General features: G+C 38.9%; 1 protein-coding gene across 2 annotated transcripts in view; it reads right to left on the reverse strand.

Moving 5' to 3' along the window:
* PKNOX2 (PBX/knotted 1 homeobox 2) overlaps positions 1-16,332 on the reverse strand; it is a 355,675-nt gene that overhangs the window by 69,970 nt on the left and 269,373 nt on the right. For both annotated transcript variants that reach the window (XM_031960947.1, XM_031960946.1), the window contains one exon: positions 15,192-15,331. In XM_031960947.1, coding sequence (XP_031816807.1) covers positions 15,192-15,331 — 140 coding nt within the window. The remainder of the gene's footprint in view (positions 1-15,191; positions 15,332-16,332) is intronic.

The raw sequence follows: 16,332 nt of genomic DNA on the forward strand, positions 1-16,332 counted from the left end.
TATTCTTATCCTATGATCTAAGGCTCATAAAATTAAGCTTTGCTGAATACTACACCAAGTCTAAGAGCTAATGAGTATTTTTCCCTTATGTTTTTTTCCCCCACTAGCAACCAGTATTTACCTCTTGCTTGGTGACAAGGAATGAATGGGGAATGAATTGAAAATGAATGTCTCTTAGCTTCTCTCTGCCTCAGTCTGTCCTTCTGTATAATGGGGCCAAACCAATTCCACTTTCCCATATCCTTCCTTTCCCTCCACCCCCCCCCCCATTGCTATCTATAAAAATCAGGAAGAACAAACATGGGAATAAAACACAAACTCCTTGAAAGAAGACGTGAGAGATCTGGAGGATGATCATTAGATTTTATTTCTTGGGTTCTCAGAGCATTTGACCTCCACCAGAGCTCAACCAAGCTTCTCCCCCACTCTCTTCATCTCTCCTCATTCTCCACTCCTGACTCTCTCCCTCCCACCCTACTCTCTCTTAAGCCGTTCAAAATTTGGAGGAAATAAATCTTACAGCACTAATTCAGGGAGAGTTTGAGCCTCGTCAGTGCAGAACAAATAAAAGGGCTGAACTGGCATGACATTTTACTGCAGAAGAGAGGTCGTTTCCAGCCACTAATAAAAAGGATTTGACACAGACTAATAAAGAGAAATGAATTTCTCTAATGGCCTAATTTAGCACATTCAGCACTGTGCTACTGCTGCCTGGGATCCGGGAGGGGAATGGAACAGTGAGTGTGGACAGAGGCAGGAGGGGAGAGCAAGAGACGGCTTGCTCATGGGAGAAAGGGAGAAAGAAATTATTTCAAATAATGTTTTATTATTTCTTTTTCCTTTTCCATCCTATCTCCTTCCCCTCCCTCTTCTCATCCCTCACCAGGAGCATCTGAATGAAAATCAAAATCAAGATATGTATGGTTCTGATGATTCAAAGAAAGAGCTCCCTCAACAGAATTGGAGAGCTGGCTTAAGAAGGTGATTAAAGTGGATGTGTTGATTTCTGTGGGGTTTAAGCTATAGTTTGGCTTAATTACATCTGACATTTTTTTCTTTTGAATTCTCTACATCTCACCCGAATTTCTCAGTTAGGTTTGCCTAGCTTGGAGGCAGGTCACGGGTTGGGGCATCAGAAGCTGCCTGGTCGACGGGCATGACTCTTTGACTGTACAGTAGTTTGTAGTTTGACTACAGTCAAAGGCAAATATTAAAGCACAGGTGTGTGGTCTGTCCCCTTCTTTCCCTGTGCCTCAGAAAGGTTTTGGCTTTCACCCCAAGTCTGTTTTGCACTCTGGCAAAGTGTCCTGACCCTCTTGGTTAAGATCCACTAGAAAGTCCTCAGCCAAGGCAGAAAAATTCCCCAAAGTCATCTGGTTCTTTTGCCATGGCTTTGAGGAGTTGTACTTAACACAGATTGGAAAGAACTCTTGACCATTTTCATAAATCTACAGAAAAAAACTAACTGATACAACTTTCCTTTGTTAGGAATTCTATAAATAAGTCCTCTAAGCAAGAAGCATCAGAGTAAAGGGGGGTGGTGATAGGGGGAGGAGAAGCAATGCACTTGGAATTAGGAAGCAGGGGTTTAGCTCCTGAATCTGCTGTTCAAAAACACCTAAGCCAAAGATTTAGAGCTGAAAGGAATCCTAGAAATAATTTAGCACAACACCCTTACACTGTGATAAGAAAACTTGGGTCAAAAAAGTTTAAGTTGACTTCTTTAAGGTCACAGATTGGTATGTGGGAGACTCCCTTATATAGTGATAAGAAAACTTGGGTCAAAAAAGTTTAAGTTGATTTCTCCAAGGTCACAGATTGGTATGTGAAAGACTGGATTTAAACCTGGGAATTCTGAGTTCAAATGCCTGCTTTTCCCACTACCTCACACTAATGTGTGACCTTTGGAAAATCACATATGTTCTTTGCGTGTCAGTTTACTCAGCTATAAAAGGAGGAGAACAATACTGGTTCAATCTACCTCAAAGGTTTGTTATTAGGAAAGTATTTTCTAATCATTAAAGGACTATAGAAATCAGAATTGTTACTATCTGGAAGTCCATTCTTAAATCAAACTAAAATCCCTCCACTTATAGCTTAAGTTTATTTTCTCTTAAGACTCAATGAAGGAAAGCTGAGTCCTCTTCAAATTATCCAAACTTCTTTCCCAATCCAAGCCATTGTTAAGCTTTTGCTATTCTCTGTAGGAGGGACAAGAAGATAATGTCATACCTTAGAAGCCAGGGATGGAGACAGTGAGACTGAGATAGGAAAAGACAGATAAAGGAAAAGTAGAAAAATAGATTTTTTTTTTAAAGGAAGAGAAAGAGAGAATGAGAGTCAGAGTCAGAGAGAGACTGGTCATACACAGGGGGAAGACATTAATGTTGAGTTCTCTTTCTGGGTGATAAACCTCATGATTCACGGTCACCCAGTGCCATCCCTTCCAAATCGCTCAGCCATCCCCTCCATCACGACCTTGGCCAGGACGGCAGACCTCAATTACAGGCCCAGCCAACTGTGTGGCAGTCTGCCCACCCTGCCTACCTCCTCTGATCTCCCTGTACCTGACCTTGGGGGCTCCCTGAAAAAGCTAACACTTCTCCCCAGAGGAGCAATGGAAGTAGGGAAGGATAGAGAGGAATGGGGAACTCCCAGAGACCCTAACATCATTTACTGCATCCAGATTGTTCAGAGTTAATTCAATGAATAGAGATACAGAATTCTTGGGCTGTCTCAAGTCTCTTGGTGACGAGAATAATGGGGTGGGACGAGGGCTAGTGTAGAGAGTCAGATTCAGAAGCTATTTGTTAATGGTACCATAGAGGAGGACTAACCAGTGACCAAAATTGACCCTTGTGAGTCTTCTATCTCTAGCAAAACTCATGGTGGGGGGGCTGCACCCATGATAGCAGAGTAATCCTAAACACTCAATCAAGAACTCTATCCACTATCATTTTTCTGTTCCTTTTCCTCTTTTCTTTCCAATGGTAAGGTATCATAAGACACTTTATGTGGGAAACATTGGAAACTCTTCTGGAATAAATCCTGATGTCCTGATCAACTCTTACTATTCATTCAGATTTTCATTGGGCTTTAGAGTTGACAGAGCACTTTGTTCAAAGGAATTTGTGGTCAGAAGACTTGGATCCTGGCTCTGCTATTTACTTAAAGCCTATATGTCTCATCTAGAAAGCCAGACAAGTCCCTTCCATGTTCCAGATCTCACCTTTCTTCTTTATAAAAATGAGCAGTTTGGGCCAGATCATCTCCAGCTCTAAAATCTTTGAACCTACGGGTAAGACATGTGAGGAAGTCTAGCCCAATGCTTTTCCCAATGAGAGCACTGAGGCTCCGAGAGCTTGGTTAAATGACAAAGCCACATCACAAGTCAGAATTCATAGTGAGAACTTTTAGATTCCAAGGCCAATGCTCTTTCCTCTACACCATGCTCATCTATCTGACTCCTCTGGGCTGAGCTTCTTACTCCTTGCTCCTCCTTCCCCCTCATCTGAGAACACAAAGCAACTGCCAACAGCAGGATCCTCTCTGGCATCGTGCCGCCCTTTCCTCTCCGAAGGCATCATTTCAGGGCCATCGGCTCATATTTCAGCTTCTAAAAAGTTATGGAATGGGCCTGGCTCCTGATGAGTTTTGCTGGACTGAAGCAAGGAGGGAGGGGAGAGAGAAGGGACAATGTCTTAGAGGCTTTGTTCAGCTCTTGGCCCCCATCCCTGCCCTTACTCTAGCACACATACACATACACAACAGATAGGGTATGGTGAGCGGAGGCAGTGTGAATGAGGGAGAGTTAGGCAAATGGTAACAGGTCATATTTTTATCCCAGGTATGACGCTGTAGCCATGAGGGTGTATTTTTAGGGAGTGCATTTTTAGATGTGTATGGTTGGCAGTTGGTTCCCTCAGGTTTCCTTGGAGAGGGCATCTTCTCTGCTGTTAAAATGTAGTGGTATGTTGGAAAAGAACGCTGGTTTTGGAGTTGGAGGACCTGATTTGAAATGCCAACTTTCCAAACCTACTGTGTGACTCTGGGTCAATTGGAGAAAATGAGGGTATTAGAGGAAATAGTCCTAAAACCATCCTCTGCTAGACTATTGTAATATAATGTTATAGGAACCTATAGAGTTAAATGAGTTTTATCTTTTTGAAGCTGGAACACCCCTGGGTCAGAGGTTAGAAAAATTCCCTCTCAGACACTTCATTAGGAAGCTCTTGTTCCCAGGGTGCTGACCAAAGAGATTTCATGGGAGCAAAAAAAAAAAAAAAAAAAAAAAAAATCACAGGAGGGTCTTTGTTTCTCCTTTGCCCTCACTTGCCTAGTCTTGTGCAGCTCTGTACCTTCCTCCCCCCTTCATCTTGAGTTTCTTTTTGCCAGCTTTTCTGTGCTCATTCATTCATTCATTATTTTAACACTAGTGTCAGAAGAAAATAATAGTTCAAGGCCCATGGCTGACCCAAAGTGACTGAATGATTTTAGGCAAGTCACAAACTCTCAGGGCCCTAAGGCAATTTTCTCATTCTAGAAGCAGCAGGATGGTAGTTACATTATTTTTTAAAAATTAGGGTTTTTTGGGGGGTGGGGAGAAGAGGCAAGGCAATAAGGTTAAGTGACTTGCTCAGTCATACGGCTAATAAGTGTCTGAGGAAGGATTTCAATTGAGGTTCTCTAGGGCTGGTGCTCTATCCATTATACCACCTTGCTCCCCCTAACTTTGTTAACTGAGTGAAATAACATTCAATAATAACAAAATCACAATCTAAGCCCCCTTTTCCCTCTAGGAGAAAAAAGACCACTGCCTAACCCCAAAAGTGGACTAATTGAATCCTTTTCAGTTTATAGATGTTCCAATGGGAACTTTGAGTCCTAAGTAGAATCACATAATATCCATAAAGACTTGGGTCTTTTTTCAACAATTAAGTGATTCAGGCCAATTTCAATGAACTTGTGATGGAGAGAGCCATCTGCATCCAGAGAGAGAACTGTGGTGACTGAATGTGGATCACAACAAAATATTTTCACCTTTTTTGTTGTTGTTTGCTTGGTTTTTTTTTCTCATTTTTTTCCCTTTTTGACCTGATTTTTCTTGTTCAGCATGATGTGGAAATTTGTATAGAATGTTTGACATATATTGAATTGCTTGTTGTCTAGGGGAGGAGGTAAGGGGAAAGGAGGGAGAAAAACTTAGAGCACAGGGTTTTGCAAGAGTTGTTGAAAAATTCTTTTTCCGTGTATTCTGAAGTTTAAAAGCTATTATCAAAAGTTTAAAAAAAAAAAAAGGAAAAGAAAAAGATTTGAGGGCTTCTCTTCAGTTTTCTCCGGGAATATTTGGAACCTGGTTAGAGACTACTCTGTAGAGGAGCTCTCCTTATTCTTCTGAATTGAGAAATAACTATTCTTTCCCAATTATCAGTGTCATTCACTGGGAGCCAAAATTGAATGTGGAAGAGGAGTTCTGAGTTCCAAGAAACAGGGAATCCTGAAATCTCAAGATCCTACATTAGAACCCAAAACTATATACTCCTTTGCCTTACTATGAAGAACCTTCTATAATCTGGCTTCACTTTATCACTGCAACATATTCTCCAGCACACACAGTTCACTGTAACAGGCCAGTCTCCTTATTATCTTAAGAAGACATTGCTCTGGAAAGCAATTTGGAACTATGCTCAAAAAGTTATCAAACTGTGCATACCTTTTGATCCAGCAGTGTTACTCCTGGGCTTGTATCCCAAAGAGATCTTAAAGGAGGGAAAGGGACCTGTATGTGCTAAAATGTTTGTGGCAGCCCTGTTTGTAGTGGCTAGAAACTGGAAAATGAATGGATGCCCATCAATTGGAGAATGGTTGGATAAACTGTGGTATATGAATGTTATGAAATATTATTGTTTTGTAAGAAATGACCAGCAGGATGAATACAGAGAGGCTTGGAGACACTTACATAAACTGATGCTAAGTGAAATGAGCAGAACCAGGAGATCATTATATACTTCAGCAACGATACTATATGAGGATGTATTCTGATGGAAGTGGTTTTTTTTTGACAAAGAGAAGATCTAACTCAGTTTCAGTTGATCAGTGATGGACAGAAGCAGCTACCCCAAAGAAAGAACACTGGGAAATGAATGCAAACTGCTTGCATTTTTGTTTTTCTTCCTGGGTTATTTCTACCTTCTGAATCCAATTCTCCCTGTGCAACAAGAGAACTGTTTGGTTCTGCACACATATATTGTATCTAGGATATATTGTAATCTATTTAACATGTATAGGACTACTTGCCATCTGGGGGAGGGGGTGGAGGGAGGGAGGGGAAAAATCGGAACAGAAGTGAGTGCAAGGGATAATGTTGTAAAATTACCCTGGCATGGGTTCTGTCAATAAAAAGTTATTTAAAAAAAAAGAAGAAGAAGAAGACATTGCTGATTTTCATTCTTTTTTCTTCCTGACTTTTACTCCCTTTCCTTTGTTCTTTTCTGTGCTACTCCAAAATCAAATTTTAAGGCCTGCCTCAAATCCCACTGCCTCTGTGCCCCTTCCAGCTTTCACTGACATCTCTTTCCACTTCCTTTGACCTCTTATGGTATATACTGGACTCTAGTTGAGGCATTCATTATTTCTTATTCATATATTGTAAGGGCCCCCTAAATGGTCACTATGTTCACAAAATTTTCCCTCTCCAATTCATTCTTCACATAATTGCCAAAACACTATTCCTAAAACCTCTCTAATCATGTCACTAGTAAACTTAAAAACTTCCAGTGGTTCCCCATTGTCTAACAAGTAAAATATAAATTACTTTACCTTGGCATACAAGACTTAATCTGTACTTTGACACTAATCTACCTTTTCAGCTTTAGTGTTGCTTTTGCAGATTCTAGACTTCAGCCAAGGAGGATTAGTTGTTTATTTCCTGATCTTGACCCTATGTATTCGATGCCTTTTGCCTGGAACACATTCCAGGCACATACACCCTCCTCTGCCTCCTGCCACCATCTTTGCTAACTGGCATCTTTGTTCTTTTGTGAAGTCTAATTCAAACACTATCTCTTTCCTGAAGTTTTCATTAATCCTTCAAAAGGAATGCTTTCTTCCTTGAATTTCTTTTTTTTTCTTTTTCTTTTTGTTTTGATATATAGATTTTAATAGGTTTTCTAATCAAGTCATCATTTTACTGTGATGATATCCAGCTATAGCTGGATACTACATATACTATATTCTACAGTAGTATAAATAAAACATTAAGATCAATATTAAGAACAAATGTAGACAACATCAGATGAACTAAGTAGTCTTCCTGAACCAATAATTGAAAAAATTGTCAAAAGCAAAAATAAAAGATGCTAACAACCTTGCCTCTTCTTCTCACCACAATACACCTGCTCAAATAAAGAAGCTGAATAAGGTTTCCTTGAATTTCTCGAAGCATTCTGTGCTGATCATTTCTAATCTATCTTCCATTTATTTCTATGTCTATACTAGATTTTAAGCTCCCTGGGGACAAACTTTGTACCCATTGTCTAGCCTGGTTTCTTGCACACAGTACTTTATTAGATGTTTGCTGAATTCAAAACTCCATAATACAATATAATAATAATGTATTATAAACTGAATTATCATAAAAAGGTAATTATCAAAACTATCTGGTGGTTACTAAGAAATAGAGTGGTAATCAGTGAAATAAATTAGGTATATTAGACATAGTATTAAGTTTTTATAGTAATCTAGTGTGTGATAAACCTAAAAACCATACCTTATGGGACAAGAACTTACTATTTAACAAAAACTGCTGGGAAAACTGAAAAATGATACAGCAGAAACTAGGTATAGACCAACATCTTACATTATATGCTAAAATGAGGTCAGAATAGGTACATGATTTAGATAAAGGGTGATATCATAAGCAAATTAGGAGAGCAAGGAAGTTTATCTGTCAGATCTATGGAGAATAATATATGATCAAACAAGAGATACAATATATTACAAGATATAAAATTTGGATTATATTAAATCAAAAAGAGTTCACTTAAACAAATCTAATGTGACCAAAATTAGAAGGAAAGCAGAAAGTTAGAAAACAAATTTTTTTTAAAATTTCGATTTTCAAAAGTATTTTATTTCTCCAAATACATATAAAGATAGCTTTCAACATTCATTTTTGTATGATCTTGTGTCCCAAATATTTTTACCTCCCTCCCTTACCTCCTCCTCCCCAAGACAGTGAGCAATCTTTCAACATATTTCCATATTTATCCTGTTGTACAAGAAAAAAAAAAAAAAGACTAAAAGGGGAAAAACATGAGAAAAAAAAAACAGATGAATAAATAAAAACAGGTGAAAATACTGTTTCAATTCACATTCAATCCACATCCATAGTTCTCTCTCTGGATGCAGATGGCATTTTCCATCCCAAGTCTCCTGGAATTGCCTTAAATCACCACAATGTTGAAAAGAGCCAAATCCATCACAGTTGATTATAAAAAAAATCTTGCTGTTACTATGTTCTCTTGGTTCTGCTTGCTTCACTTAGCATCAGTTCATGTAAGTCTTTCTAGTTTTTTCTGATATCAGCCTGCTTATCATTTCTCATAGAACAATAATATTCCATTATTTTCATATACCAAAACTTATTCAGTCATTCCCCAATTGATGGGTATCCTCAATTTCCAGTTCTTTGCTACCATAAAAATAGCTGCTACAAATTTTTTTTTGACTGTGTGTTCTTTTTCCTCTATTATGATCTCTTTAGAATACAGATTCTAGTAACATTACTGGATCAAAAGGTATACAGTTTGATAGCCCTTTGGGCACAGTTCCAAACTGCTCTCTAGTAGGGTTGGATAGTTTACAACTTCACCAACAATGCATTAATGTCCCAGTTTTCTCACATCCCCTCCAATATTTATCATTATCTTTTCCTGTCATCTTAGCCAATCTGATAGGTGTGAACTGGTATCTCAGAGTTTTGTCTAAATTTGTATTTCTCTAGTCAAGTGTTTAAAGCATTTTTTCATATGACTAAAAATGCCTTTAATTTCTTCCTCTGAAAATTGTCTATTTATATCATTTGGCCAAATACCAATTGGGGAATGATGTGTATTGTTATAAATTTTAGTCAGTTGTCTATATATTTGAGAAATGAGGCCTTTATCAGAAACACTAGCTGTAAAAAATTTCCCCCCAGCTTTCTGCTTCTCTTCTAATCTTGGCTGCATTGCTTTTGTTTGTGCAAAAAAAAAAAATCTGTTAATTTAATATGATCAAAATAATCCATTTTGCATTTCATAATGTTCTTTGGTTCTTTTTTGGCCACAAATTAGGAAAAAAATTTTAGAGCATGTATTTTTGAAAGGTCTCATTTCTCAAATATATAGACAACTGAGTCAAATTTATAAGAATATAACATAATAAGAATACATGTTTCCAATTGATAAATGGTTAAAGGATATGAACAAGCAGTTAATTAAAGCCATTTATAGTCATGTAAAAATGCTTTAAATCACAATTGATTAGAGAAATGCAAATTAAAACACCTCTAAGATACCACCTTACAACTCTCAGATTGGTTACTATGATAGAAAAGGAAAACAATAAATGTTGGAGGGGATGTGGGAAAACTGGGACACAAAAGCACAGGTAGTGGAGTTGTGAACTGATCCAACCATTCTGAAGAACAATTTGGAATAATGCCCAAAGGGCTATTAAACTGCATACCACAATACCACTGCTACAGTCAGTATCTCAAAGAGAATTTTTTAGAAAAGGGAAAATAACCTATTGTGTGAAAATATTTATAGCAGCTAGTTCTTTTTGTGATAGCAAAGGATTGGAAATTGAGGAGATACTCATTAACTTGGCTGAACAAGTCATGGTATATGAATGGAATGGAATACTATTGTGCTATAAGACATGAAAAGAGAAACCTGGAAAGATTTACATAAACTGATGTAAAGTAAAGTGAACAGAACCAGGAGAACATGGTAGTAATAGCAATACTATACAAAGTTCAACTATGAATGACTTAGCTACTGTCAGCAATACAATGATCCAAGGTAGTTCTGAAGGACTTATGATGAAAAATGCTTTCGACTAGAGAAAGAACTGATCGAGTCTGAATGCAGATTGAAGCACACACTATTTTCACTCTATTTTTTTTGGGGGGGGTATTTTTTCCCCTTTTGGTCTGTTTCTTATTTTATAACATGATCAATATGGAAATGTTTTACATGCTTGTACATGCATAATTATATAAAACTACTTACTATTTTAGGGAGGAGGGAATTGAGAGAGGGTACCAAAAAATTTGGAACTCAATTTTTAAAAAATGAATGTTATTGTCTTTCCACATAATTAGAAAAACAAAAACTATTAAAAATAAATAAACTCTACAGCACAGTGGAATATTTACCATAGTGCAAAATACCTAGTGAGCACTCAAGAAATAACTCTCATGTATGTAACACTTAAATCTCTACAGAGTACTTCATATATTTTACCTCATTTAATTCCTTACAACAACTCAGAGGAAAAGGCTATTATTATCCCCACTTAACAGATAAGGAAAGTGAGGCTCAGAAAGTCTTTGATCCAGCATTTCACAGCTTGTCTGAGGCAGCTTGGTCTTTAGGAATGCTAATCCAAGACTATCTACTACTCTAAGCTTTTTTTCTTGTCCGTTGATTAATCTCAGTTGAATGAAAATGAAAACCTATCAAATCCCACACATGGATTAGTTTACCTTACTCTGAGGCTGGGAGCAATTAATCAGCTATTTCCTACAGATGCTATAATGAATAACTTTCTCCAACCATGTAGACAGAAGGGATGAGCCAAGGGATCTAGGTGTTCTGAACTCTCCAGCTGGTTCAATGTGACCTATCCAGTGGGACAAACCTGAGGGCAGTCAGGCATCTAGATGGTAATCAAAAGGAAAACTGTACTTTTTGTTATTTTCCAGGAAAAGAAGAAATAAGAATGGGTGGGTGAATGGATTGTTCTAATATGATGAAAATTCCCTTTCCTAAATATATATGGGTTTGTCTGGATGAAGTAGGGGGATTTGTAATGTAAAAAAACAAACCCTTAGAAAGGCAAATGTATGAACTGGGTTAGAATAAACTAAATATGGACTACTTGAGGGTATATGTGACAGAAGCCTCAATACGTGATCTCAGTTAAAGGGATCGACATAAGAAAACACAGAAGCAATGTTCAGAAAAGCAGTTCAGAGAGCAAGAGAGAGTAAAAAGAAAATAGCATTATGATTTGGTATGCCAATGCAGCAAGGAGGGGTAAATCAACTAGAAAGGACTTGAAAGCAGAAGGGTCATTTAGGGACTTGTCTTAGCTGAGAGAAAGTGCCATAAAAAGATTTGACTTGATAAAGGCAGGCAGGGTAAAATCTAGGGAAGGGCAAAACCAGTAAGTAATTTGGGAGTACAAATAGATTCAGAGAGAGCAGTTTCCACTTGGGACAACAAGAAAAAGCTAACTAATTCCTAAAAGGAGCATAGCTAAGGGTGAACTTCTCACCCTTGCAGTGAAACCTAGAAGGAAGGAAGAAACAAGCATTTATTAAGCACCTATTTTGGGCCAGAAACATATTATTTCATGTGATCCTCAAAGCAACCCTGGCAAATAAATGCTATTATTCTGCTCATTTTACAGTTGAGGAAACTGAGGCAAATGGAAGTTAAGTGACTAGGTATTTGCTCACAACTAGTAACTGTCTGTAGCTGGATATGAATTCAAGTCTTTCTAAGTTCTATTCACTTCACTAACTAGCTGCACCTAGAGTAAAACTAGTTAAAGCTAGTTTAAGTAATAAAATCTGTAATTGCGTACATTTTTTGATCCCTAAATAGCTGTGTGTTATGCTGAAGAAAGAAGGAAAGAAAAAACAAATAGAGAAAGGTTACGGTATCAAGGAAGAAGGAAAGGAAAAAACAAATGGAGAAAGGTTACAGTATCAAGGAAGAAGGAAAGAACAAACAAATAGAGAAAGGCTATAGTATCAAAGGGCCATTGGAAAAAGATGGCCCCTATTCCTTTGTGTCAGGATGAAATGACCATCAGTGAAAAGCAGGGGAAACTCTCTCGCTGGGGGGTTGTCCACAGCTGGCACTGTGGGAAATTGTCTTGCCAATTCTGGCAATCACCCTACCCTAGTGACCTAGCCCTATGGGCCTTTTATCTAGTACCTTTCACTGGGGAAGCTAAATAGGTGCTAATGCCCATTATTCTCTCATTCTTTTTGCTGGCTCCCAGATGAGATCTAGCTAGTATTCATTTATCAAAAATAGGATCCTATAGTGGATTGTCCCCAGGGTTCTCAAAGCATTGTGTAAACTTTAATGACTGAATGGTCAGGCCTTAGGGGAGAAGTTGGGGTTTAGGAGATAAATTCTCTGGAGAGTCATCTTCCCTCTCACTACCCCCAACACCTGGTCATACCCAGCTCCTTGCCACTCGGCTCCTCCCTAGGAAATCTCAGTTTCCATGGGAACCTACACACTTCAAAGGGGAAAGAAGGAGACTGGAAGAGAGAGAAGAGAGGAAGCCGGATTAACCTCACCTTCTTTGCCCCCCTCACCCAGCAGCCAGCAATCTAATTTGTGTGTGCCAGCTAGTGCTTGACATGCTCTGGGCACTGGATCAACATTACCCATTACTCCGAAGTAAGAGGGAGAATGGGCAGGCCATGCTGTGTGTTTTCACCTGTTTGGGAAAAGCCCCAGGGTGGAGTGTTTCAGAGAGGGAAGGAGAGGGGACCCCTCAGTGAGGTCCAAACCTGTAGCAGCCCACCCTGCTGGGCTGCTTCTCCTCAGGCCACCCCTCTCCCTCACTTGGGGGCCTATAAATGCAATTAGTCTCGATGTGCATCCAATCATCAGATCCGCTCAGATTATATTGCAATCATTAATCTGAGCTGGGGAGCTCCTTGTGTTGCCTTGCTGATTAGCCTCGATGATGCTCTGGTATGATCCAATTAAAGGAGGCCCCTGCTTTCCCTCCCCTCCCCACCCCCACCTCCAATCTGCACCTCCTCCAGTTTCTCTGTCAGAGGGGAAGCAATTCATTCTATCCTGATACCTAAATAAAACCTTCCCGCTACCACACATATGCTGTATATACAAGCACATATCCACCCACTTTTGTCAGCACTCCTCCTCCTGCCTTCTTCCCTCACAGAGCCAGAGAGAGGGGGAAGGGGGTCCGGCTGACTTTTCTTCATCTGGGGCTCTGGGATACGTATGGAGAAGCACAAAAGCCAGTGCCCAGGCACTAATATGAATTGAAAGAGTCTTGTTACATTTATTGACATGAAATGCTGACTCCCCAATGTGGTTTGAAGCAGTCACGCTTCCTGGAGGCAGGCAAATCTAATTAAAATTACCCTGGGCTCCTAGACCGTCCAGGAGTGCCGGACTGCACTCCCAGCTACATCTTCTCATCAGTCCCACTCTATGGCTACAGAAAGAAAAGTCAGATTTTAACAGGAGTAGGGATGAGTTAAGATAGAGCCCTCTGGGTTAACTGTAGAAGGAAGGCAGAGAAGGAAGGGCAAGGACAAACAAAACAGACTACAGTGGTATAGGTGCAGCTGCTACCAGAACATGATTACTGATTTTGTCTCCCAGTAGTTACAAGCATTACATATAAGCACTTACTATATCGGGTTCCATGTGAGGTATTAGTAATGCTCCCTAGGACCTAGTGATATTCTAAAAGGAACAATATTTCTAGGATTATATTCTAGGATAAGTATTGAAGTGCAATAGGAGGCTATACCAGAGACAGAAAGAAGCACCATAAGGTCTGAAGCTCCCATAGGTTATTTCCCAAGTCAGAGAATCTCAGAGTTAGAAACCATCTACATGAAGTTTATTAGAATAGGAATCTCCTCTATGATATTTTCAACAAGGAATCATTCAGTTTCTTCCAAAGACCTCCAGTAATGCCAAGGAGAACCTAATCACTTTTGGACTCAGCCCATTCCATTTCTGGAATGGGACATTTCCCCACTATATGGAGCTGAAAAAGTGGCTCTTTATAATTTCCATCCATGATTCCAGTTCTGGTTTCTTGGCCAAGAAAACTACATCTAATCCTGCCACCAAATGACAGCAAATACTGTTGCTTAAAAACAGCTACCACATCTTTCCCCAAGTCTTTTCTTCTTCACACTAAATAGTTCTAGTCCCTTTGACTATTTCTCATATGGCATGGCCTACAGTTGTTCACCATCCCAATCCTCCTGAAGGTGGACTTCAGTTGTGCAATGGTTTATGGAAGAACCTGAACTTTCTCTAGTCAGTGTGGTACCAATGAGGGGTGTAGAGTAGAAAGGATAAAATGACAAGAGCGATGGTAGAAGAACAGTGAGAGCTCCCCAATCCTGAGAAATCTTGCCACTTACAAGTTCAAATGTTAGGCTAAAAACAATCAATTTGCTGAGGGGATTCAACACATGCTTGATAGTAGTGTTTCTTTTTTTTTGGAGAAAGAAGGAAAGAAGGACGGAAGAGCATTATTAAACTCTTAACTATGTGCCAGGTCGTTGGGTACAATTTGAGTTGATATGGGCTGAATTCCTCAATGAACAATGGTGGGAAAAGGGTTGAAAGAGAAGTAGTGCTGGGGGATATCCTATGTATCACTAACCTTCATCATAAAAACTCCTGGGGAACCAGAGCCAACCCTGGTGCTTTAGGGAAAAACTGGTTTGAATCAGCTTTCCCTCTCCCTGAAGGACTTCGCAAACTTCTTTTAAGTCTTCCAAGAGTTGAGAAAAATGGAGAAGTAGCTATTTTCCATCTCCAAATTGTTCTTAGAACAACAAAAGAAGGACTAAAGATAGTACACAGATAGAATAGGTATCAATGAGAATTTTCCCAAAGGTCAATGTCAAATACTGAAACTGAGTAAGTAAAACTATAATTGCTTTATCTCTCAAAAAGCTAACCTAATGAGCAGGATTTGAGACACTCCTACCTAGTGATAGGTGATACTAAATTAACTCAGGAAGTCTATGAATCTAAAGGAGGAAAGAAAATGTAGGCCTTGCCTCAATGACTCTCTTCCTGCCATGACTACCATCCGGTCTCTGAGGTTCAGGGGGTAAACTTCCTAATAAAACTGGATCTCTGGCTGATTAGGGAACTGCAGTCTCTTACCTATATACAGCACGCTTGTCAGCCTCCAGCTGAGCCTGGGGGTCGATGGGGGCACTGGGAACTGGGGTGCTGGCAGCAGCTGAAGGCGCTGAGATATGGACGGCCTGAGCCTTGGTGGGTGGCTGGGCGGTCGCCGTCATCTGCAGAGAAAAGAATGGCAGGAGAAGAAGAAAAGAAGTTAATGTTTTTAAGATGGCTGCTCCCTTCATGGATAAAATCTGGAAGGAGTGTATCCATCCTGAACTGCATAAATGAGGTGATATATATGTACCTGAAATAGGGTGTGAGCTAATGATAGAAGTGTAAATGGTTTAATTTACAGTATAGTGAGGAAAGCATTAGATTTGTACTCATCCCAATTGGGTTTAAAAATCCCAACTCTGATACTTTCTAGCCAAGTGTTCTTGAGCACCAAGTTGTTGAGAGCAAAGCATTTCATAAATTCTAAAGTGTTATATAAATGAATTATTATTTGTCATTATTTATTAAATGTTTCATATACGTATATATGTGCAGATATATATATGTATGTATGTATATATTATCTGCACGGAAACCTATCAATTTTCAACAAAATAGGTCTATCTTTGAATAGACATATAGGTCCAATTGACATAGGTGAATTATTTAGACTTAATCACAACTGACTGAAGTAGTAATAGTTTGAAAAAAAGGTGATTTATAATTTGCACTGTCGCTCCTAAATCACAACTAACTGAAGAAGTAATATAGTTTGAAAAAAAGGTGATTTGTAATTTGCATTGTTACTCCTAAATAAAACTAAGCAGAATAAAACAATGAACTTGTTTGAAAGAGAGAGGTACAATAGAAGGCATGCTAGCTAGAATTGGGAGTCAGGAGAGCCTGGCTCTGACACCAGATCTATGATCCAGAAGAATAAAACACTGAACCTCCCTGAGCTCATTCCCTCAACTGTAAAATATTGATAATACTATCTACATCCCAGAATTGTTATGAGATTGAAAACGAGCTATTCTATGCAAACACTTTTTGCAAATTTTAGAGCTTTCTATATATGTCCCATTTTGTTTTATTTTTTAAAAGGCACTGGTGAGATATTCACATCTTAAGACCTTAGCTTTAGTCACTTTGAAAAGCAAGGAAACAAAGCTGAAATAGT

The sequence above is a fragment of the Sarcophilus harrisii genome, chromosome 3 (assembly GCF_902635505.1).
Source record: "Sarcophilus harrisii chromosome 3, mSarHar1.11, whole genome shotgun sequence".
NCBI classification, from domain to species: domain Eukaryota; kingdom Metazoa; phylum Chordata; class Mammalia; order Dasyuromorphia; family Dasyuridae; genus Sarcophilus; species Sarcophilus harrisii.